The following is a 25,875-nucleotide window of genomic DNA, read 5'->3' on the forward strand; positions in this document are numbered from 1 at the left end:
TATATATATGTTTATGTTTATATAGGTATAATTCTGTTATTTTGGGGTGAATGAGTTGGGAGTGTTTCTGACAGGATTCTTGCGTATCATTAGTGTGACTGATTCAGGAGTCTGTGGTCACTGCTGATCCAGACGCTGATGACGTTCATGAAGTGTGTCGAAGGGTTCGAGTCCCAGCATCTGTTGGGTTTGCGGTCGTGAACACAGATGTCAGGCTGGTGTGTGTGAGTGTGTGTGTCTGTGTGTGTGTGTGTGTGTGTGATGCTTGTGCGGAGAACACATCATTGTCCATTTTTCTTGCGGATCAGATTCATCGTCCTTTGCTGTATCCGGGGAAGAACTGATCCAGGAGCAGCTGCAGGGTTTTGTTGAGGCTCATGGCGTAGTCTTTGCCCAGATCATGACGACAGGCAGGACACGAGAAGACCTCGGCGCGGAACGAGCGCTGCAGACACGTCTGGAGGAGACACACACACACACGTTGGTATTTGTGGTTTATGAGGACTCTCCTTAGGTGGGGACATGAGATAATGTCCTTATAAGTCACCTTCTCCTTGAAATACATGTCATTATACACATTCATGTCCTGATTTGTCACAAAGACACACACACACACCCACTCACTCACTCATTTTCTCTCTCACACACACACACACACACACACACTCTGTCTCACACACATCTCTCTCCCACATACCCATACTCTCTCTCTCTCTCTCTCATTCACTCACACACACAAACACACACACTCACTCATTTTCTCCTCACACACACACTCACTCACTCTCTCTCTCTCACACACACACACTCTGTCTCACACACATCTCTCCCACACACCCTCTCTCTTTCTCTCACACACACACATACACTCACTCTCTCTCACACACACACACACACACTCATTTTCTATCTCTCTCACACACTCTCTCTCTCACTCACACACACACATTTTCTATCTCTCTCACACTCTCTCTCTGTTTCTCACACACACACACACACACACACACACACACTCACTCTTTCTCACACACACACACACACACTCATTCTCTCTCTCTCTCTCTCTCTCTCACACACACACACACACACTCATTCTCTCTCTCTCTCTCTCTCTCTCTCTCTCTCTCTCTCTGTCACTCTCACACACAGACACTCTCACTCATTCTCTCTCTCTCTCTCACACACACACACAAGACACACTCATTCTCTCTCTCTCCTCTCACACACACACACACACACACCTTGCAGACGTTGTGTGAACACTCTGTGGTGACGGGCTGGAAGGACAGCTCCTGACAACAAACACACATGAACAGCTGCTCCACCTTCCGCAGGAAGTTCTGCAGGACAACAGGAAGTCATGCATCAGCACGGCGCTATTTCACTGAGATATTTACTCATACATTTTCATTTTCATATTCCGTGTTCATTTTAATTATAGTTCACCGTAAGCTTTCATTTGAATACGAAATTACAGACGGCCAAACTACAATAAATCAATGGGAGAGTCATTTAAAATGACAAAAAAAAATTGACCAATCAGATCTTTCCTGTAAATGGGCGGGCCTTGTTATCACAAACTTTATGTAAATGTAGTTCACATGCACTACATCAGACTGTGTGATACAAGCTCTTAATATACAGTGTGTGTAGGGTAGGTGTGTACCGGCCCCTCAGACAGGAAGCTCAACGCCTCGTCCCACAGCTTCCTGTTGGGTTCATCTTCCTGAATCAGGTTTCTCTGCTGTTCTGACAGAACGAACGACTCCACTTCCTTCAGACGCTTGACCTGAGGCTCCTCGGGCGGCTCACACACAGCTGACACACACACACACACACACATAAGGTGAGAACACTGAGCAGTTCGGAAATTAATATTTTATTTGGCCATACATGTAACTTTTCACAAGCAAAAATCTGAATGAAGCCGTACCCGAGCTCTCCTCCTCCTCCTCCTCTTCTTCGTGAGCGTCTGCGCTGCCGTTGCTCTGCAGCTCTTCCTCGTTGTTCTCCGCAGGCTTCTCCTCCTCTTCCTCCTGGACTCTTCTGGACGGTCGCGTGGATCGAGGTCTTCCTCTCTTTCTGCCGCGGGTCGAGCCGCCCACCGACCGCACCGTCGCCTCGCGCTTCGTCTTATTAGCCATAGCCTCCAGATACCCCGGAGGATACTGACACACACACACACACACACACATTAATACTTTTGTAATTATGCATTTCTGTCTTATGTAAAAATCATTAAAATATAAAATAAATATCATGCTGCATGAAGATGTTTTGTAAATGTCCTACTGTAAATATATCAAAACGTCATTTCTGATTAGTAATATGGATTACTAAAAACCTCATTTGGACAAATTTAAAGGTGATTTTCTCCATATTTAGATTTTTTTTGCTCCCTCAGATTCTAGATTTTTAAATAGTATTCTCTCAGACAGATATTGATTTAAAAAAATGACCCATATGACTTTTGTGGTTCATATGTCACATGACAGATTTAACACAGTTACTGTAGTTATGAAAATGTATCTTTTATTTTACATTTTGTCTTAGATTTTAGCCTTCCACTTCTGTTTAGTTTGTTAGTTTTAATGATGCATAAAGCTTTTAGTGCATAGTTTCACATTTACTATATATATATATATATATATATATATATATATATATATATATATATATATATATATATATATATATATATTTTTTTTTTTTTTTTAATTTATTTATTTTTTTAAATCACAACTAAAAATAAATTAAAGCTACATGAATATATGTTTTAAACCACATAACAAAATTACTAAAACTGAAATAAAATAAAAGTCTATTTAATGTTAATTAAATGAGATATTACATTACAATGAAATCTAAAAATCTAAAAAACCTAATTTAATTAATAAATATTATACAAATAATCTGTGTTAATTCTGAGTCATTCAGCTGACTGAATGTTTTAGAATCACACACAAACACACACACACTCTCTCTCTCTCTCTCTCTCTCTCTCTCACACACACACTCTCTCTCTCTCACACTCTCTCTCTCTCTCTCTCTCTCTCTCTCTCTCTCTCTCTCTCTCTCTGTCTGTCTCGCTCTCTCTCTCACACACACACACACACACACACACACACACACACACACACACACACACACACACCTGGACTTTGAGGCCGAGTTTCTTGCTGCGCTCGATGCCTTCAGGGGTCCAGGGCGCTGGCTCCAGGTCGTCTCGTCTCAGCAGGTATCTCCAGACGAGGAAGCCACACTTCCCGATCTCGGGCCAGTACTTCACCACCTGACCACAACACCACGATCAGATCAACACTCCCAGAACACAAACCAGACAGTGTGTGTGTGTGTGTGTGTGTGTGTGTGTGTGTGTGTGTGTACCTTATAGATACCGTCGTAGCGGTTTCCCTCTTCCGGAGCGTATTTGCTGATTCGTCGGCCCTTGGAGCTGCGGATCACTCTCACTGGTTTTCCCGCCCTCCAGTTGCGAGACTCCGCCCCGTCCTTGTCGTTCAGAGGGGCGTCACAGTTCAGCGCCAGAGCCCTGAGAGGTCAGAGGTCAAGAAGGAGCACGTACAGTCACAGGTCACATGCACTGAGACGTGTAAAGATCACCTGTTCATGTGTGTGAGCGTCTGATCGAACGAGTGCTCGCCGATGCGCTTGTTTCCCGAGAGGTCGCGACCTCCGCTGCCGGTGTAGGTGAACTCATCCCCCCGGTCCTGGAATGTAGAGTTTATTTATCAAAATTCCAGTTTACGTCTTTTTACTATTTTGACTTTTTTAACCCAATTATGATTGTATAATATGTTCTTTTCAGAACTGAGTTGACATTTTTTGCTATTTTGCCTTTTTTCTCGCAATTCTATAAACCATAAAAGTAGAAATAAAGGTTACAATTCACAATTCTGACCTTATATCTAGCAATTCAATTCAGTTCTCACAAAACTCTTGTAAAATGAAGTTGCAACAGCCTTTTTTATTTACATTTCATTAAATCCAATGTGGAAATAAGTGAATATTTTATGTATGACATTTAGTTTATGTACATGTTTTTTGTTAACTATCATATTTATGTAATGTCAATCAGTTAAATCTCGGCTAAATGCTGAGATGAAATGAAGAAACACTCACAACTTCGTCCTCGAATCCTCCAGCGAGCACCAGCGAGTACGAGCCGTCGTTACTGCGTCCGTGAATCCCACCGACGTGAGGCCTGTGAACACCCGCCTCGCTCACCTGACCACACACACACACACACACACACACACACACACACACACACACACACACACACACACACACACACTTAACCCTCTGAAATTCTCACACTGGACTAAAACCTACTGGCTTTGCTCACACAGGGCATAACATCTTCCCAAATGTGTCTCTGAAGCACAGAAGCTATATTTGTAGCAACATTTTCAACTAACATCTATTATGCATTTCAGTTTTGAGTCGCCAAATTGATCCAAAATAATGTTTTTCGCTCAAAAAGGGATGAGCATGAGGTGAGATCAGTGAGTTCTTGTGATTCTTGGTCATTTCGGATCTCCTCACCTGAACGCGGAACTTCCACGTGGTTCCGACGGGAACGCCGGGAACCGGTCCGTAGTGATTGGAGGGGACGATTGTGCACTCTTTGGTGCGCCCCACACACGCCATGCCCTAAAACACACACACAACACACACACTTAAACAGTTTTTCATCAGGAACTGTCTGACTGCCATCACTTTGTTTAAACAGGGAATCATCTCAATTAATGCAGGTCAAGTATGGAGCGCCACAAGGATCTGTTTTAGGCCCTCTGATGTTTTCAATATACATGTTGCCCCTTGGTAATATATATATTATATACATCAAAGAAAAGAGTCCATAATAAAAGAGCACATGTGACTGATTTGAGATGCAGATTAGCAGTTTTACATAATTAAGGGGACGGGACACTTTTAGAAGGCATTTGATTGGATGAGCTGAATGCATACTGCTGAATATTGAATGCATATATATATATATATATGTTTAAAAAGTAAACAAAAATTTTAAAAGAAAAGAAAAATGTTCAGTTTATTAAAATAAAACCTTAATATATAACCTGTTAATTGGCAAGGTTTGTTGAGATAAAACTAGTATATGTGTGTAATTATTAGGGTTTGCTTTAGTCTGCAGCTATAGCTTTATAATATAATAAAACATAAATATAAGTGCGTTAATGTGCGTTTACATGATGAAAAGCTAATAATTAAATAATACAACATGTCCAGCTAAAATAAAACACTTGCTAAAAATGCATTAAAATCATAAGTAAAATCATATGACAATTATGGTCTCTCTCTCTGCATTAGCGAAGTCGTTTGGTGATTTCTATAATCGTTCAGAGCGTCGTGTGCGTTCGCTCAGACTCGTACCTGCTTTCCCACAATGCCTCAGCGCTCGTAAACGCTGCTCAGCGGGACTCTGGCCTTCAGCTGCGCTCTCTCCGAGTAAATGAGCGCTTTTAAACAAACAGGCCTTTGATCTTCAGATGAAGCTCATGTTCTTTGAGTTTTACAGCCGTTATTAATGAACACGCATCACAAAGCCTCCGTTCAACAGGCTGCTAAATGTGTGCTTTTCATTTACAGAAATCTATCATCCTGCAGAAAGGAGCTAAATCTGATGACGCACTGAAAACAATTGGCAAGGTAATGCATAGAAGTCTCTATTGTATGCTTCATGGAAAGCTAATAATGAATCAAATCTGAATAAATAAAAATACAATTATAAAAATTTCAAATGACAATAAAAAAGCAATAAAAGAAAACACAATCAAAAAACAATAAATTAAAATTAAAAAACGAATTATCACATTATAAAATGTTAACTTATAAAAAACTAAAATTCAAAAACAAAAAAGATTAAGATTAAAATAAAATATAAAATGTGAAATGTAAAATTGTAAATTGTAAAACTATAACTAAAAAAGATATGAAATTATTTACTAAAATAGTAAATATCAAAAAAGTCAAATTATAATATCTAAATAATCAAAATAAAAAAAAACAAAAAAACAAATGACACTAAACACTTAGTGTACTAAAATCATATTATCTAATTTCATTGTGTTTGTGTATGTGTGTGTGTGTGTTCATGCGAATGTGTGTGTTCATGTGTGTGTGTGTTCATGTAAATGTGTTTGTGTGTGTTCATGCGAATGTGTGTGTTCATGTGTGTGTGTGTGTTCATGTAAGTGTGTTTGTGTGTGTTCATGCGAATGTGTGTGTGTGTTCATGTAAGTGTGTTTGTGTGTGTTCATGCGAATGTGTGTGTTCATGTGTGTGTGTGTGTGTGTGTTCATGTAAGTGTGTTTGTGTGTGTGTTCATGTGTGTGTGTGTTCATGTAAGTGTGTTTGTGTGTGTGTGTGTGTGTTCACACCTTGCCCCAGTCTCTCTGGCTCTCTGTAGTGGCTGACGGCATCTTGGATCTCTTCTTGCTGGCTCTGAGTTTCTCTCCAGCTTTGACCACCTCGCTGCTGTCGTTCTTACAGGTGGGACAGTACCTGCACACACACACAGCGTGATCATACACACACGCTACAGGTATTGTCAAAACTTCTTGCACCAAAATGAAATGAAATTAAAATTATTGGTTTATAGATCTTATTATTATAAATGAAAACAATGAAGTTGAGCAAAATGGTACTCTAGGGTGAATAGTTTTTTTCCATGTATAAACTAAATTTCACCGTTTCATAAACTAAATTTATGCAACTAAATTTAACTTTTTACTATTTTGTTTAGCTCCTTAAAGAAATAAAATTACATAATTTAAAAGATATTTACCAAACATTTTTAACATTCTAGCAGACATTATACCAACAAAGCACAATTAAACTTAAAATTATTACATTTGCATTAATGTATTTTTATTGTGCAAACAAATGCAGCCTTTCTAAGCAAGACTTTTAAAATATAAGAAAATATTAGCGATCACATATTGAACACTGCATGTGAACGTTATAATAAATGCATTAACAGAGCTGGGATCATTGTTATCATTACTATTGTTTTTTTATTTTACATAACTACAGTAAAATTACGATACTAGCATTTACGACTGTTGAGGGTGTTCTTGGGTTTTTATCAGCTTTTATTTTCTGCTTGTTTTTGTTGACGACAGCAGATTCCCGAATTATGTTTGTTGCGCGTATCATAAATCATAGAAACGTGACTGAGAAACTGACGAGTAGCACTGCTTCAGCGCAGATTTTGCTCATGATTGTATTTGACCAGGAGCTTATTTAGCCTTTTTGCTGATATCATAGCTTTTTTATGTCCGAATCGTTTGCCTTGCGAACACTGGGAGCATGTCAGAGCTCCTCACCAGTCCTCGTCCTCGGGGATGGAGGTCAGCGGAGGGGTCAGGCAGTAGATGTGGAAGGCCATGTTACACTCGTCACACAGCAGCTGCATGTGAGCGTCCTGCTTCCCTCCACACACACAACACGAGCAGAAACGACACTCCACCTCCGGGTCCGCCTTACAGTGCTTACACTCCGGACCCGTCTTACCTACACACACACACACACACGCACGCACACACACGCACGCACACAAACACACACGCACGCACACGCACGCACGACGCACACGACGCACGACGACGCACGCACGCACGCACGCACGCACGCACGCACGCACACACACACACACACGCGCACACACACACACACACACACACGCACGCACATGCACACACACACACACACACACACACACACACACACACGCACACACACACACACACACACACACACATACGTACACGCGCAAACACACACACACATACACACACACGCACATGCACACACACACACAGACGCACACACACACACACACACAAGCGCACACACACCCACACACACACACACACACACACACAAAGACGCACACACACAAACAGGCATGCACACGTACACAAACACACACACACACGCACACACACACACAAACAGGGATGCATACATGCGCACACACAAACACACACACACACACACACACATACGCACGCATGCACACACACACACACACACACACAAACAGGCATGCATACATGCGCACACACGAACACACACACACACATACACGCACATGCACATGCAAGATACACACACACGCACGCACACACACACACCCACAAACAGGCATGCATACATGAGCACACACGAACACACACACGCACACACCCATACGCGCACACACACGCACACACACACACGCACGCACACAAACACACATACATACAAACAGGCATGCATACACGCGCACACACAAACACACATACGCATTTGTGTTAGAGAGTACATGTATATATGTATATGTATGTGTGTGTGTGTGTGTGTGTGTGTGTGTGTGCGCGCTCACGTTTGAAGGGGCCGTCTGCTGCAGACAGCGCCGGTGCTCCAGGTTTCTCTATCCTATAAATCTCATCCAGAAACTGCAGCTTACAGTCACCAATCACATCACCCGGACCTCTGAAAGGACCAATCACAGCCATTCAGTTCGTTCTGTTTACCATTTCTTTTTTTCTGGATTGCATTTCGGTCATTATTACTACATTTGTTAAACTGAAAAATGACATTCATTAAATAAATTTGATTTCAAAAATTAAAAAGAGCGTACTGAATAATTTATAGAAAATGTTGAATATCAATAAGACCAAATGATATTTTATTTTGTTCTTAAAAATATCTTTTTTAATCAAAAATCAGATTAATAAAACTTTGACAAATCGTAAATGAATGTAAATAAAACTAAAGAACACAAATCTAAAATTAAAATACATTTTGATATCAAAATAAGATGTATTTATAAAATATCAATGTAACAGGAAAAATTTAAAATTCTGTGTCGTCAAAAATGGTGGTAATTAATTTACAAACTACTATGCAAACAATTTAGTTAATATTAACGGATATTCAAATTAAATGATAGATGTTTGCATAAAAAAGAAATACAAAAATCCATTCAAACAAAAGTAGCTTTTTTTTCTTAAAACTGATCTGAAACAGGTTTACTGTATGAATTAAAATATAGATGTAAAATGATTTTCAATGTGACTTTGAGAAGTACAATGTAAATGTAAATTTTACAACAGCAATATTTGTGACCCTGGAGCCAATTTTCTGAAATTGACATGTATACATCATCTGAAATCTGATTAAAGGCTCTCTCTATTAATGCATGATTTATTATGACAGGACAATATTTGAAAATCTAGAATCTGAGGGAGCAAAAAAATCTAAATATTGAGAAAATCACCTTTAAAGTTGTCCAAATGAAGTTCTTAACAATGCATATTATTATAATAATAATCAGAAATTACGTTTTGAAATACTTACGATAAAAACATTTTTACGGAACAATATTTTGGCATGAAAGAAAACTATAATTCTGACTCTACTATAATTCTGAAGTGTACTTCTCTAAATATAGCCGTGCGGCTGAAGACACATATTAAGAGAACTCTTATTTTGGCGGTCGTTTACCCCAGAAGAATCTTGACGCGGATCTCTTTGTTGGTGCGTGAGACGGCGTTGAGGCTCGAGATCTCAGCGTCGTACCAGAAGCCTCGCTCCTCGGGGTTCTCCAGGTTATAGTTGACCATCACCACGTCTCCGAGCTGAAGCTGATCGAAGCGCAGCAGGGTCCGGGCCCTCGGGCGAACATCGTCCACGCTCAGCTCCACCACGCCGTTCTCCGGATAACTGCGCGACAGCATTAGACCTCCGTCAACAACAACTACATCGCAAAAAATGACTGTTTTCACACAGGTTTCCTCCAGACTGCCTCTGTCCGCCATTGGTCAGGCAAACAGATAGCCCGGCCCCCGAACTCACGCCATTGGTGGAGTCAGAACTTGACATGTGTGGGCCAATCAAACAAAACGATCAATGTTCTCAAAGTGTCATGCAACATCGACCTATAAACGGCAAACTGAAAGCAGCGTTTCTCAAACTTGGGTTCATGAGTTGATAAAAATATTAAATAATCAAATGTCGAATTAAATTTCAATAATAAAAAACTTACTGAAAATGTAATAAATTATGAACATTTCACATTAAAATAAAAAAGTGAACACAAACTAAACAAAACAGAATGCATGAACTAAAAACGAAAATATATTTTGCTGCAATAAAAACGGCGAAAGTAAATTAAAACTAAAAAGCCTTACATTTGCAAATTGGCAAAATACTTTCAAAATAAAACACTGCAAACCATAAAAAGTCAAATAAAAACATCAGAACAAAACCATTATTATTAAACATAGTCAGAGCTAATTAAATGATAAAAATGTCAAATTAAAGTAAATGTAAAACGAAAACAATCAAAATAAAACAAAAACAATTTAATCATAAAAAATAAAAACAAAAAAGGAATTAAATTATAGTGTTAAATTTAAAAAAGGAAACAAAATAAATAATTTTAAAATAAAAATTTAATTTAAATAATTGTAAAATAGCCACAAATCAAATCAAATTAAAATCATCCTAAAAACATTAAAACGTTACACTAAATAGAGATTAACTGTTGATCTTAAATGAGCAGTCGCTGATATCAGAGAACAGTGAATGTCTTTTATGTGAATGTCAATTATTAAAATATGAACTTATCAGACACCTTGATATTTACAGAGAAACAACGAATGCGTTTTCATCTCAGAAAAGAAAACAACAATTGTAAACACGAGTGCATTATCTGAGAGATCCGCCGCTCTGAATCACTGAGTCAGAAGAGTGAATCAGTGAATCAATGAATCAGTGAATCAGATCTCTCAACACACACTGCTTCCGAGCATCTGTATGCTCCACAACATCTGCTGAAAACACACACGCGCACATGCACACGCGCGCACACACACACACACACACACACACAAAGATCAGGAACAGTGTGTGTGTGTGTGTGTGTGTGTTCAGCAGTTGTAGGTTGATCTTTCTCTCGTCTGGACTGTGTCTCAGTCTTCTGCTGCTCCAAACGCTCATGTTCTGAATATCAATATGACTCTCACTCTCTCACACACTCACTCACCCAGCAGCAGAACCGTGTGTGTGTGTGTGTGTGTATGTGTATATGAGTGAGAATTTTGGGTGTTTCTTCTGCTTCAGCTCTTCTGACCCTTTAGAAAATAAACACGTTTCACATTCTCAGCAGTTCATTTGTCATAACGTCAAGCTCTCAGACGACACACACACACACACACACACACACACTCACACACAAAATCTGCGCTGATTAGAAGTTATTCTTTACTATGGACTGGTTAGTAAAGCTAAAATCACTTGTGTATACACATACACACACACACACACACACACACACACACACACACATATATATATACACATATATATACACATATATACATATACATATACACATACACACACACACACGCATATATATATATATATATATATATATATACATATATATATATATATATATATATATATATATATATATATATATATATATATATATATATATATATATATATATATATATATATACACACACACATACACACACACACACACACACACACACACATAAGGGCTGGCAATGAAAATCATTATTATTATTAAATCATTACAATTATTAGAATGTTCCTAAAATTCAAGATATAAGGTGAAAATGTCTGTTTCAGTTTTTTACTCATATTTACATCAAATATATGATCTTATACAACAGTGAGAACTTAATATTGTTATTTTAGACACAATGTTCTCTGTTTTGCTTAATTTCATATAATGATGATGACTTGTTTGATGATGATTCAATCAAACAAGTCTAATGATTCAATGAACCATTCATGAAGAACCATTTACTTCACTCCTGAATGAATCAGCCATTTAAACGAATCAAATGAATGGATAAAGGACTCAATCCTTCCCACCACCTACTGGCAGATTTAGTTTATTATTTAGAGTATCATTTCATTAAAGAAATCATTTCATATTTCCATAGTAATCTCAATTAAATTAATTAAATTATTAATGGCTCAAAAATGACTCAATCTCATGGTCCAAAAGAGTATGTAATAAAATGTTTTGTAGTCGCGAGTCTGAATGAACAGACACACACACACACACACACACACACACACACACACACACACACAAAGTGTAAAATCTGCTGATTTTAGCAATCTTCATTGCATTATACGCTCATTATGATCATTTAGAAATGGGGAGTTTTTCTTTTGGCATCTTTATTTTTAAAGCCCTATACTGTTCAGTTCCAGAGATATTGGTGTTTTAATACGGTTCCAGGATTAAATAGTTAAAATGTACATATTTTCATTGGTCAAAAAACAAACATGAGCCACATTTCAAAATATGATGATTTTTATGTCCATTTTCCAGTTTTTGTCTTTTTAAATATATAAATAATATTATTTAAGTAATACTAAAGTGATATTATATATTTTTTTATTATTGTTTGATTTATTTATATGCACAAATGCGATTATTTTAATAATATATTTTATATTATTTAAAAAATGTATTTTCACATATTATTAGGTAACTGTATGCAGATTTGAAAAGAACAACAACAAAAAAAAGACACAAATCAGACCTGAGATCAGATCTGCGACCCAAACTCGGTTTCCCAGCATGCACTGCTCTTGGAAACGATACACTTACCGCAGACGGAACGCATCCCATCACGCACCTCTTCACAGAAATAAAGCCACTCCGGTGCCAAACAGCGCTTTAGAAATGAACATCCAGACAAGCAGGGAAAAACAAAGCCTTCCTTCCCATGATGCACTTACTCTTCATATTTAATGTGGTAGGAGACGAGCGGCGGATCCGTTCTGGACGTGGACGGTTGGTCCGAGTGTAACGCTGTGCTCTGAGTGTCCGTGGATGATGAGGATGAGGATGACGAAGGCTCTGACTCCAGCTTGCCGTTAGTCTGTTTCCTGGGTCGTCCGACCCGGGCCGGAGCGGGGGTGTCCGCTCGGCCATTCTGTCCTTTAGAGGCCGGAGTGACCTTCTCAATCAAGCCCTCGAACCAGGCTCCGATGCTGAGATCCCTGCAGTCCACCAGCTCATTCACCTGAACGACACCAGACACACGTCACTACATCAGCAACCAAATCTAAATATTGAGAAAAAATCCCCTCTAAAGTTGTCCAAATGAAGGGAACACTAAATGTCTTCATGGAAAATTATCTTTAGATTTTTGCCGTACATTTTTTTGACCCATACAATGCATTGTTATTAATTATGATTCGACTATCTGTGTGTAACTAATGCACAATTTCCTTAATTAACAGATATTTTAATAATAATTAAAAATGCATGTAATATTACAAACGTACTGTTATGATTAATGCATATATAGTTATGCTTTGCAGCACTTTCAATTTTATGTGTAAATTTAGTACAGTTACCCTGTGATAGACTAAATGTATAATAAATAATAATAAAACAACATTACCACATTTTTTTAAATATTGTTAAAAATAATAATTATATAAAATATTGTAAAAATATTTAAATAATAATTATTATATTTTAATAATATAGCATTTTAGAGGTAGACTAAATTTATAATAATAATACAACAACATTACAACATTTTTTAAATATTGTTAAAAATAATAATTATATAAAATATTGTAAAAATATTTAAATAATAATTATTATATTTTAATAATATAGCATTTTAGAGGTAGACTAAATTTATAATAATAATAAAACAACATTACAACAGTTTTTTTAAATATTGTTAAAAATAATAATTATATAAAATATTGTAAAAATATTTTAATAATAATTATTATATTATATTTTAATAATATGGCATTTTAGAGGTAGACTAAATTTATAATAAATAATAATAAAACAACATTACAACATTTTTAAAAAATATTGCTAAAAATAATAATTATAAAATATTGTACAACATATTTTAATAATAATTATATTATATTTTAATAATATAGCATTTTAGAGGTCATATAAAACATTTATTTACCACAAACTGTACAAGTCTTACTTCATAGAGTAACGTCACGTACAGTCAGAAAGCAGACAGTACTGTTCTTACTCTGAAGACTCCGAAGCCGGGATCGATGAGCAGCGTCCGGCTGGATGTGGACGGCTGGCTGTCCGGCGCCGGGCTGCAGGACTTGGACCCGTTTCCGTTGCTGTTGGCGACGGTTGCTGGGGAAACGACTGCGGCGGTGGGTGTTGCAGGGGCGGAGACAGATGCGGCGGCGGGTGGGGCTACGACACAGGCCACGCCCTCATCGTTGTTGAGGGAGGGGCTGTCCGGTGCGTCCGTCTGTGAGCGAATGAGAAGCTGGACGATGTCGTTCAGACCGACGTTATAATCGAAGAGCGTCTGGCCATCTTCCATCTACAAAAAAAGCACGTCAGATATAATTATTCTGATATTTTAACAAAACCGTTAATTATTCGTTATTCAAAATAGACAATGCATTATAACAGAAATGTTTGCCGATCAGTAAATCAGTATATTATTATGATTTATGAAGATCATGTGACGCTGAAGACTGGAGTAATGATGCTGAAAATCACAGAAATAGATTACACTTTAACACGCATTCACAGAGAAAACAGCTGCTTTATATTAGAATAATATTTGACAATTTTTACAATATTTTTGATCAAATAAATGCAGGCGTGGTGAGCAAAACTATAAAAAAACAATTTATTTTTATTTATTATGTGTAAATTTTACACACACACACACACACTCACAAACTAAAGCACACAAAAACATCCCTGTACTTGGTGTTCATCTGTGTGTGTGTGTGTGTGTGTGTGTGTGTGTGTGTTATTATCGGGGCAGATGCGAGATCACGAACAGCAGTGAAGCCATTTTGTGCTGCAGCGGACGCCTTCAGCCGAAACACCAGCGCAAATAAAGAAATGTTAGAATAGTGATGACGGCTCTAGTGAAACCGTGCACATACGTGTGTGTTGCCATAGCAACCAACCAGGCTCTATTGCGCGCACACACACACTTGCACGAACACACAATGGTAATTTGCGCGGCTGTGTGCGGGCGTGAAACATCAGCGGCGGATTGGCCGGTTCGTCTCATTAACATGAGAATCAGAGGTGTTAGATGTGCTTCCTGTTCTCCCGCTTTATCACGCGTGATGAAGAGCGACACACCTCTGACACAAAGACCAACGCCTGAGAGACATCGACTCTCGAAGACGAATAAATCGTTTCTCCGCTGATGTCTGGTTTGTTAGGATCGGACAGTCTCTGAAAAGCTGGTTTCTGAGGGAGCAAAACATCTAAATGTTGAGAAAATCGCCCTCAAAGTTATCTAAATGAAGTTCTTAGCAATGCATGTTACTAATCAGAAATGTAGTTTTGATATATTTACTGTATATATTCTTGAAACGTTGTCTTTGCTTAATATCCTAGTGATTTTTGGTATAAAAATGGATCATTTTGACTCATAAAGTGTATTTCTACACATACACAAAATGCTTTTCTCCTTTAGATTTTAGTTCTTGTTTCCAGCCAAGTTCTAAAAATTCTTAAATCAAGATGGATTTCCTGCAAGTAAAGTAAAAGAAGTAAAAAATGATTTTCTTGTTTCCAGAAGAAAAAAAAAAGCTTCTCCTTAAAACGAGAAAACGAATCTTATTTCAAACAGAAAACAAGATTAGTTTTGTTTGCTTCAAGCAAAAACTTTTTTTTTTGTTGTTGTTTTTTTAAGACCATAATTTTACTTGTCTAGAAAATCCTTCTTGATTTAAAATTTTATTTTGGCTTGAAACAAGACCCGAGTAATCGCTCTGTTTTACGTAAAAATCACGTTTCTTCTGTTGTCTTTGGGGTGTCTTCGCCCAAACAGCCCTGACGTTTTCGTGGAAAAGTTATAGTTACCATTACGCATATTATTTAAGTTAGGACTAAAACGATATTTATTGTTGAAGTTAGCATTACAGTAATTGTTACAGTTACGGATATAGATGTTACAGTTACTGTTACAGATACGATTACAGTCATTGTTACAGCTCTTAATGACAGATGTTACATTCATCATCAGTTATTGCTGGTCATCGTTACAGTTACCATTACAGCCTGGTTCTTGTTATTAGTTATTATCATTATTGTTACAGTTATTAGGATTGTGATCATTTCAGACGTTACCGTTATTGTTACGGTAATCGTTACAGTTGTTGCCACAGTTATCATCACAGATGCTATGAAACGGGGAATGAGAGCGGTCTGATGGGAAATGACTCAGCCGTGGCTCATGTTGGCTCCCCGTCCAGATTCCAGATGGTTCCCTCGCAGCGTTCACAGAAGAGATGGCGCTTCAGCACAGAAACATCTCTGGACTCGCACGCGGCGCTGTACGCTCTCGTTTTTTTACACACACACGTCTGCTGATACAGAGGTTGAAAGTGTGGGGCCGAACTGTTCACGAATACCACCATTCATGATTTTAGCACGATTCTTTGTCATGTTGGTATTACTAATTTACATGATGACAGCATTACAGCCAAACTAATTTCCCTATTGATATATATATATATATATATATATATACATATATTAAATATAATGTAAATGCAACAACGTTTATTCAGCGAACACACACCAGGTTTTCAGCAGCACACTCGACCAATCAGAGTGAGGTATTCCACGAGAACGATACAACTGAAAAAAAAGATTTCCAGCCGAAAACTATAAAAACACCGACAGCCAATCAGAATCCAACGACTTTAAAGAGCTTTGAGCATTTCAACACAGTTATCATTAAAGATAGCTAACAATACAATTATCATTATTGTTAGTTATAGTTGCAGTTAACATAATAGTTAGTTATAGCTATCACTATAGGTATTATTACAATTAGTTATCGTTGAAGTTATCGTTATAGTTATTATCTTAATAGTTATTGATACATTGATACCGTTTCGTTCATTTTTAGCGATGCTTATCAAGCTATCATTTTTTATAGTTATTATTATAGTTATAGCTTCCTTTAGAGCTAAAATTCTCATTGCAGTTATTGTTACATATGATATTAGAATGATTAAGTTTATTTATAAAACACAAAGTGGTAACTCAAAGTGGCTTACAGAAAAAAATTATAACATATATGCAATAAAAGTAAAAAATGAAAAACGTAAAGAATTTAAAAAAAGAATAGTGCTGTGATAAAACTATTGCAATACAGTAATCATTACAGCTATCATCATAGCTTTAGTTTTTGTTATGATTAACATTATATTTATTTATTTTTGCAGTCATCATTACTGTTATTACAAAGATAGTAAAGATAGTATTAGAGTTATTTACAGATATATTATATAATATATAATATGTACAGATTCAATTATCGTTATAGTTATTGATACAAAGTTATAAATACAGTAATTGTTACAGTTACTGTGACGGTTATGATTGTAGATATTACAGTTATGCTTATAGTTCTTGTAATAGTTACGGACGGGTTTTAAAAGGGTTTGTTTAAATAACTAATAATAACTACATGCAACAGCAAACAGGTTTAACGAAGCAGACGCTGCATTTATGAGATCTGTGTGAAGCTGTATGAAAAGAGTGTTTAAATAATCATTAACAGAACACAATCACGTGTGTGTGTGTGTGTGTGTGTGTGTGTTGCTAAAGCACCTCTTCATCTCTGTCTAACACAGTGACGCACAAGCTTAAAGCTCAACACACACACACACACTGGCAAAAAGACAACGCTCTCGTCTCAACACACCAGTAGTCGTCTGTTCACCACACACACACACACACACACACACACACACACACACACACACACACACACACACACACACACACACACACACACACACACACACACACACACACACACAGGGCACGAACGACCCAAACTTTCATTAAAGTGTGTGAACGGAGCTCTGAAGATCCTCCATTTTCAGCTCTGGTCTGGCCAACGCCGCGCCATTTTGAGCGAAGCGCAACGGCGTGATGGTTATGTAAATCACCGGAGCGCTTCACAAGCTCAAATACAGCCGTGATCCAGCGCGTGTGCGTTCTCGAGCCGCAGAAGTGCACGCGTGAGAGTCAAAGCATGTGCTTTTCCCTCCAACAAAGATGGAAACTCAAACTAGACGAGCAGGGAATGCACGCCACTGCAGAGCCCAGCGTGGAATTCTGGGATACGTGCAGAACCCCCCCCCCCCTCTCTCTCCCGCCGGCGCAGGAGCGAAGCAAGAAAGAAGAAGTAGGTCACGTTCGGATCGAACACAAACAAACCAACTTACAAATCAAAGTGTGTTTACTGGCGATGCTGCAGAGAAGCGCTCCGATCCTCGTCTGCGGAGAAAACACCGGCATCATAATCCATGAAACCAACACCGATTAACGGACCATTATTTTAGTATTGGTTTCGGTTTAACTGTGTGCTCTTTTTCTGGATAAAACAACAAAAATTCACGAAACCGTAAAGACCGGCTTGCTTTTAGATGCATGCACCCGTTAAACTGCTTTTAAAACACCGTCTTTAGAAGCATTTTTATTTTCCAGTAAAAATCTTTATGAGAAGCTAAATTTAATATGTCTAAAAAAACTAGTGCTGTCTAACTATTAAAGTTTTTGTTTACAGTATATATGTATGGTGTATATTTTTAATGCATATAATTTCTTATGAAAATATTTGTTTATGCATTTGTATATTCAGATTCTTATATTTTATATTATATATAAATATATATTTTTTAAAATTATGTATCTTGCGCATGTGCTAAAATAACACTGTATGATTTCTTTATTTTCCAGCAATAAAATTACATTAACATGATCAATAAATATAAATGAAATTCAAGAAATATAATATAGGAAAATATTAAAAAAAACCTACTAAAAAACTACTGAACACAAAAAAATTGTCTTGTTTACCTTTAAAGAAAATTAATTAATTAATTAATTAGTTAAAATAAAATTAATAATACTTTGTACTATTACTTTGTATCAGAATTAATCTATCGTTTTATTTTTTCCCCATTTATATGGAATTTTTACAAAGTCTACAGCAATTAAAACAATTAAGGCACTGCATTTAAACCATAGATAAAATGTAAATAATAATAATAATAATAATAATAAACATTTAAACATAATTTAAATGTGTGTATTGTATTTAAATTATTATTGCATTTTTTATTATGGTACATATACCAATAAAGTACAAACAAATGTGTGAAATTACACACATCTAATATATAAATATATTATGGTTTTTAATTACATAAAGGTAAGAGCTAGAAACACTATTAGTATCTTGTTTTGTTTCGTTTGTATAAACCTCAATAAAAGCCATTAGATCAATACTTCAAACTAGTGTCAATTAGCTCATGTAGTAAGAAAAATAAACTCAACTAGTTGTGTGAGGTTAAGATAAAACCTTAACCGGGTTGAGATTTGAAGATGGAGCACATTTAGACTATCCTGCTTTACAGACGATTTTCAGGAAAACATGAGCTGCTGTGCACTGAAGCGAGCAGAGCGTGTGAGAGAGGTCAGTTAACCTAGTTAAACGTCTGTAACCAGATCTGTTTAACAGGTTTAATTCTCAGATATCTAAAACACAGGAATACAGCAGCTATTCTGCTTCACAAAGCCTTTCATTTCAGTCACCAGCGAATGGGAAAGCTAAAGACGTCTTGTAGAAAGCTGGAGAGCGGCCTTGAAGCTCTGCTAGCCGCGATTCATGATGTGAATCTGACCGTGAATCAGTTCATCTAGTTTTAGTGCACTGAAAGATTTCAGCAGCGAGACGCGTCTCTCTTTATCTGTCTTCATGGCTCACGCAGTAATTACTGAGGCACTCGTAAACACAAACGCATTTCAAAATTAACCAATCGCACGCCAGAACAGGAACAATCAGCCAATCAGAGCAGAGAGAGATCTTTGTCTTCACAGAAATCAGACGCAATACTGAATTTTTCATAAACGAAAGATCTGTTCAGTAGGTTTTAATGATTTATTTGAATTTAACATCGTTTAGAATGTTTTGAATAGGCACATTTTTTATGTATTTACAACATATATATATATATATATATATATATACACATATATGTTGTAAAAAAAAAAAAAAAAAAAAATATATATATATATATATATATATATATATATATATATATATATATATATATATATATATATATATATATATATATATATATACACACACACATATGTGCAAATTAACTGTTTGCTTGGTTTATGTTGAAGTACTAATAAAACTAAACGTAAAACATTAATAAACTAAAATGCAAAATATTAATTAAATATTATTGTTTCAAATTTATTTCTTTTATGTAAGAGTACATTAATACCTCTTAGACTAAATATAATTAATTCTCGAGCAAATTAATTTAGTTTAACTAATTAAATACATTTAATTAATATATTAACATGAATGAAATTTGAGAAATCCAAGAAAATTATCAAAACTATATAAACATATTTATAAAAACGAATACGGAAAAAATACAAACAAAGATGTCAAAAGCACACAACATTACTAAAACTTTAATCCAAATTAAATTTAAATATTTAATTTAGTTTAAGTTGAACTACTAACGCGAATTAAACTACCAACCTAATAAAAACCATACTTGTTTTTTTGGGGGGTTTTTTATGAACAAATAAATTTAATTTAAAATATTTGCTAAAATATTATAGTATATAATGCTATATCTATATACAGTTATGACGATCCTAAAAAACACAGTTTGTAGGTTTTCTTTTTGTAGTGATACAATTATTATCAAGAATGAAATCTGAATCATTTATTTATTAATTACTAGCATTTGATATTTGTGTGAAAATCAAAGCGCAAGAATGAGAGACAGACAACTGCGTCATTCCCAAAAACACCGGGATACACTGTGTGTGTGTGTGTGTGTGTGTGTGTGAGTGAGTATGGAAATCCCCTGCAGCGTCTGCTGATAAACCCTCACACACACACACACACACACACACACACACTCACACACTCACACACACACACACACACACACGTCAGGAACGTCTCGGTCAAAAACCAAACCGAACCCAACACGTGAGGATCTGAAGGTTTCTCTCCGTCAGGACCGATTTCCTCTGGGCCTCGCGCTAAACCTGACCAGCAGCCCAAGATGGCCGCCGTGAAGAAAACACTCGTTAGACGACAGACAGACGCGCTCGGAGCAGAAGAGTCATTCAAAGCCCCAGCCATCTGCACAATATTTATCAGAAAGCTTCTGCTACGTGAAAATGTTTTTCTTAAAAATGCACAAAAACTATGTATAGAATTAAAAACAAAAAAATTAATAAACAGTGGTGTACTATGTTTCATAGCATAGCAATTATTTAAAAACATTGTAATGATTTTGGTGCTTTTATTAAAAAAAATTATAAACTAAATAACCAAAAAAAGACAAACTTAAGCAAAAAGTTTAATAAAAAATTACATTTTTAATATTAATGACATATGGTATATAATAGTGTAAAAATTATTCTATAAACTACATATACGTATTTTTTTTTAACTACTAAAAATAGACAAAAAACACACAGTTTTAGTGCACTTTTATGGGCATTTTTCCCAGTGAATTATGGGTATGAGAGTGATACAACAAACGTGAATATTGTTAACCCAAAATCAACATAAATTTAAAGATTTCATTAACTTAAATACAAAAAATGGAATCTGAAAAATATTCCTAATATGTGAGGAAGAAAACTAATACATGAGAAAGAAAAGATGAGGTTATATTAGATGTTATAAAAATGAACCTTCATCAGAAGCAACAAAAGCATCAGAGCTGGCGAGATTGAATCGGTTCAGTGAATCAGTTCAAACTGTTCATTTCATTGAATCGATTCCAAACATAGTTCTGACTCATTTATTCACAAATCATCTGATTGTTTATTCTATTTATTGTTCCACCGACGCGTATGAAATATAATTATATAATACTAAACATGCCTAGATTTTTGCTCTTTATGCAAACATTTATTTGTTTACAAAATCAATATAAAGGATATTTGACATATTGAGATACTGAAATTATAATATAGAATGATATTCAATATTACATTACAGCATTTCTTCCTTTCTTGCCCTGCCCTACTGCCACGTGAGCAGAGTGTGTGTGTGTGTGTGTGTGTGTGTGTGTGTGTGAGAGAGAAAGAGTGAGCATGTGTGTGTGAGAGAAAAAGAGTGTGTGTGAGAGAGAGTGTGTGTGTGTGTGTGTGTGTGTGTGAGTGTGTGTGAGAAAGAGTGAGCGTGTGTGTGTGTGTGAGAGAGAGAGTGTGTGTGAGAGTGTGTGTGTGTGTGTGTGATAGTGTGTGTGTGAGAGAGTGTGTGAGTGTGTGTGTGAGAGAAAGAGTGTGAGAGAGAGTATGTATGTTTGTGTGTGTGTGTGTGTGAGAGAGTGTGTGAGAGAGAGTATGTATGTATGTATGTGTGTATGTGTGTGTGTGTGTGAGTTTGTGAGAGAGAGTGTGTGAGAGAGTGTGTGTGTGCATGTGTGTGAGAGTGTGTGTGTGTGTGTGTGTGTGAGAGAGTGTGTGTGTGTGTGTGAGAGAGAGAGTGTATGTGTGTGTGTGTGTGTGTGTGTGAGAGAGAGTGTGTGTGTGTGTTTGAGAGACTGCTTCTGAGTCTGTGTGTTTCTGAGTGTAAGGGAGAGCCTGTGTGTGTCTTTGAGAGAGACTGTACGTGAGTGTGTGTATGAGAGAGACTGTGTGTTTGTGTGTGTGTGTGTGAGAGTGTGAGTTTCTGAGTGAGTGTGTGTGTTTATGAGTGTGTTTTTAATGTGTGTGTATCTGTGTATGGGTGAGACTGCGTGTGTGTGTGATTGAGTGTATGCATGTATTTGTGTGTCTGAGTGTGTGTGTTTGTGTATTTGAGTGTATCTCTGAGTGTAAGGGTGAGTGTGTGTGTGTGTGTGTTGAGATTATACATCATGCTCCGGCTTGTGGTTCTTGGTGGCATGCAGGAACCCAGTGGAGCTCAGAGTTCATCCTGACCGCAGCGTTCCACACACACACACACACACACACACACACACACACACACACACACCAGACTGAATGAGATGTCTGATCTACTGCAGAAGTCAGTGTCTGGACAGAACTCACGAGAGTCAGACAGCAGCTGAACTAGTACTAATACTAACACTAATACTACTCCGTAAGAATAACAGCACAACTATAACAACATTCACAGCCAATCACAACCTTCCTGCTTCAAAGATCTCCAGCATTTAAAGCGACAGGCAAGAAAACAGCAGGACTAGCCGCATTTTAGTCTGAAAGCGGTGCTTGATCCATCGTGTTTATATTTTTGAACATAACACACCGCTCTGTCCCTTCTCTGAAAGATACACTCATCATTTCCAATTCAATTTTACATTTACACTTTTAATGGATGGCACGTCTAAGTGATCGAATGATTAAACTTCACAAAAGTTTATTCAAAGGAAGTTATTAAAACAACACAAAATAAGCACAAAGTTCTTAAATGTGAAATGGATTATTTCAAATTAAAATACAGAAGAAAATTGTGCGATATTCCTTAAAGAAAAATAAAGTTCTAATAAAGTAATTTTTCGGTCCGCCGAAAAACTGTAAAAATAACAGATACATACAATTTTCGTTAAAATAATTAAAGTAAAAAAATTATTCGATTTTTAATTTTTGAATATTTCAATAATAACAACTGGATTAAAATACATCATAAAACATTAAATTAGATTAAAATTAGGTTAAACACGTTAGATAAATAATTAAGATAATAAATAATAACAATTACACTAAAGTCAAAGTAAATAAAGCATTCAAATTTGAATTAGTATAATAATAATAACTGATAAGGATTAATAATAAGATAATAAATATGACTTTGCAGAAACTACATATTTTTAAATAATATTTTAATGCGTATTTATAATATGAATTTTTCCACAGTACTGGGTTTATAATAGATTATATAAGTGTATGGTTGCCTCTTAAATTTGATAAATGATTTCCTGCGCTTAACCAGCTTTAATCTCTGAGTGAATAACGTCTAGTTAGACTAGTTAAGTCACACACACGTCTCTGGAGAACAGAAGCGGTCTTCAGCAGCTCAGACATATTTGTAGAAATAGACAACAATACACTGTATGAGCCAAAATTATGCATTTTTCTTTAATGCCAAAAATCATTAGGATATTAAGTAAAGATCATGTTCTTTGAAGCTATTATATTTAACGTCCAAACTTCATTTCTGCTTAGTAACATGCATTGCTAAGAACTTCATCTGGACAACTTTAAAGGCTATCTACTCGATGTTTAGATTGTTTAGCTCCCTCAGATTCCAGATTTTCAGATATTGTTCTATCATAACAAGCCAGACATCAGTGGAGAGACGATTTATTCATATTTCAGATGATTTCAGATTGACTGGCTCTGTGCTCCAGGGTCGTGTTTACATCTGAACATGTGTGTGACCAACACTCGTGCACGCGCGTGACATCCAGCTGTCAGTCAGCACCGCTCGCTCGAGCGCGCGCGCGCGGGCGGGCGGGAGCGAGCGAGGCTCACGGACGCGCACCAGTGAATCGCGCGCGGCTGCGAGCAGGAAGTTTTCTGGATGAATCTGGATCGGCTGCGAGAGCAAGAAGCGGATCGGAAGCGGATCTCACCTGCTTCCCGCGGTAGAAGAGCCTCTGCTGCTCCGGCTTGACGTTGAAGATGTCGCGGATCTTGACGCGCAGCGACTCGATCTTCGTGAGGCGCGACAGATCCTCCACCGTCCGCGTCTCTTTGCCGTCGATCGTGCGGATCTGGATCCACATCGTCGCTCCGCGCCAACCGACCGACGAGCGTCAGACACGAGCGAGCGAGCGAGCGACGCGGGAAGCGCGCGTGTTTGGGGGGCGTCGGGGGCGCGAGCGAGCGCGCTCCTCTGCGGGGGAAACGCGCGTCTTGCAAACGGGGGTCACGCCAAGTCTCGCGAGGAGACGGGAAATCTCGCGAAATGTAAATATGTGGAAGAAAAACAGTGCTTTTAAAGAGACAGTGACGTTTGAAAATATTCTAAAGGGAGGTTTAGAGAGAAAAAACTATGTAAAAATAAATAAATAAGATTAATTTAACTGAACAAGTAAACAATAGAAACCCAAACAAAATAATTACAATAAAAATGAGTGACAGAAAATGACAAAAGTATATTCTATAAAATTATATGATCACGTAGGTTAAAATAGATACATAACTAAAATAAAACATCTCCCGAAATTTAAATACATGTGAAAAACTATGATTTTATAGAGACTCTCAAGCATTTCAATGTTATTTGTATTTTTTTTTAAAGTAACCGCATCTGTAATTAGATTATAAGTGTACTTAATAAACAACCTCTCTGAGTTAATATATTTAAATTATATAACATAGTGCAATTTATATTAATCATAAAAATAATAACTATTGATATTACACCTTTTTATAATTAATAACAAATTACTTAAATATAAATTAATTATAAAATGTGTAATACGTTTATATTATCATTTATATTATGAATAATAATGAACCATTTATCATTATCTTAATAATGTAAAAATACTTATAATTTCATGTCATTTTTGTAGGCTCTTTAATAGAGAGATTATTACATTCGACATTCTGTTATCACTAAAAGGTGATTAAAAAGTAACAGATCATTTAGTGAATAAAAAGCAACATTCATAACCTGCATTAATCCCAGAATCACGAGGAAGGCTGAATTATTCCATGCATATGTGGAGGAAATTTTATTTTAATGAAAGACCATCAATAAACTGA

General features: G+C 36.6%; 1 protein-coding gene across 1 annotated transcript; it reads right to left on the reverse strand.

Moving 5' to 3' along the window:
* On the reverse strand, positions 1-25,041 carry LOC122341040 (E3 ubiquitin-protein ligase UHRF2-like). The gene is made up of 16 exons (XM_043234352.1): positions 24,735-25,041; positions 14,111-14,422; positions 12,828-13,114; positions 9,535-9,753; positions 8,411-8,520; positions 7,371-7,557; positions 6,423-6,546; positions 4,567-4,674; positions 4,141-4,245; positions 3,622-3,728; positions 3,388-3,550; positions 3,155-3,292; positions 1,934-2,168; positions 1,667-1,818; positions 1,242-1,340; positions 1-457 (listed from the first exon to the last, which is right to left on the reverse strand). The coding sequence occupies exons 1-16, from the start codon at positions 24,885-24,887 to the stop codon at positions 311-313; spliced, it is 2,646 nt and encodes an 881-aa protein (XP_043090287.1). The 5' UTR covers positions 24,888-25,041; the 3' UTR covers positions 1-310.
* Positions 25,042-25,875: the final 834 nt, after the last annotated feature.

Source organism: Puntigrus tetrazona, unplaced genomic scaffold (assembly GCF_018831695.1).
Source record: "Puntigrus tetrazona isolate hp1 unplaced genomic scaffold, ASM1883169v1 S000001111, whole genome shotgun sequence".
NCBI lineage: Eukaryota > Metazoa > Chordata > Actinopteri > Cypriniformes > Cyprinidae > Puntigrus > Puntigrus tetrazona.

Excerpts from the sequence above, each read along its gene's own strand:
- LOC122341040 (XM_043234352.1), bottom strand. The coding sequence starts at position 24,887 with ATGTGGATCCAGATCCGCACGATCGACGGCAAAGAGACGCGGACGGTG. Across the intron at positions 13,115-14,110 it reads CCGGCTTCGGAGTCTTCAGA|GTGAATGAGCTGGTGGACTG; the intron begins GTAAGAACAGTA and ends GGTGTCGTTCAG. Across the intron at positions 8,521-9,534 it reads CGCGTCAAGATTCTTCTGGG|AGGTCCGGGTGATGTGATTG; the intron begins GTAAACGACCGC and ends TGGTCCTTTCAG.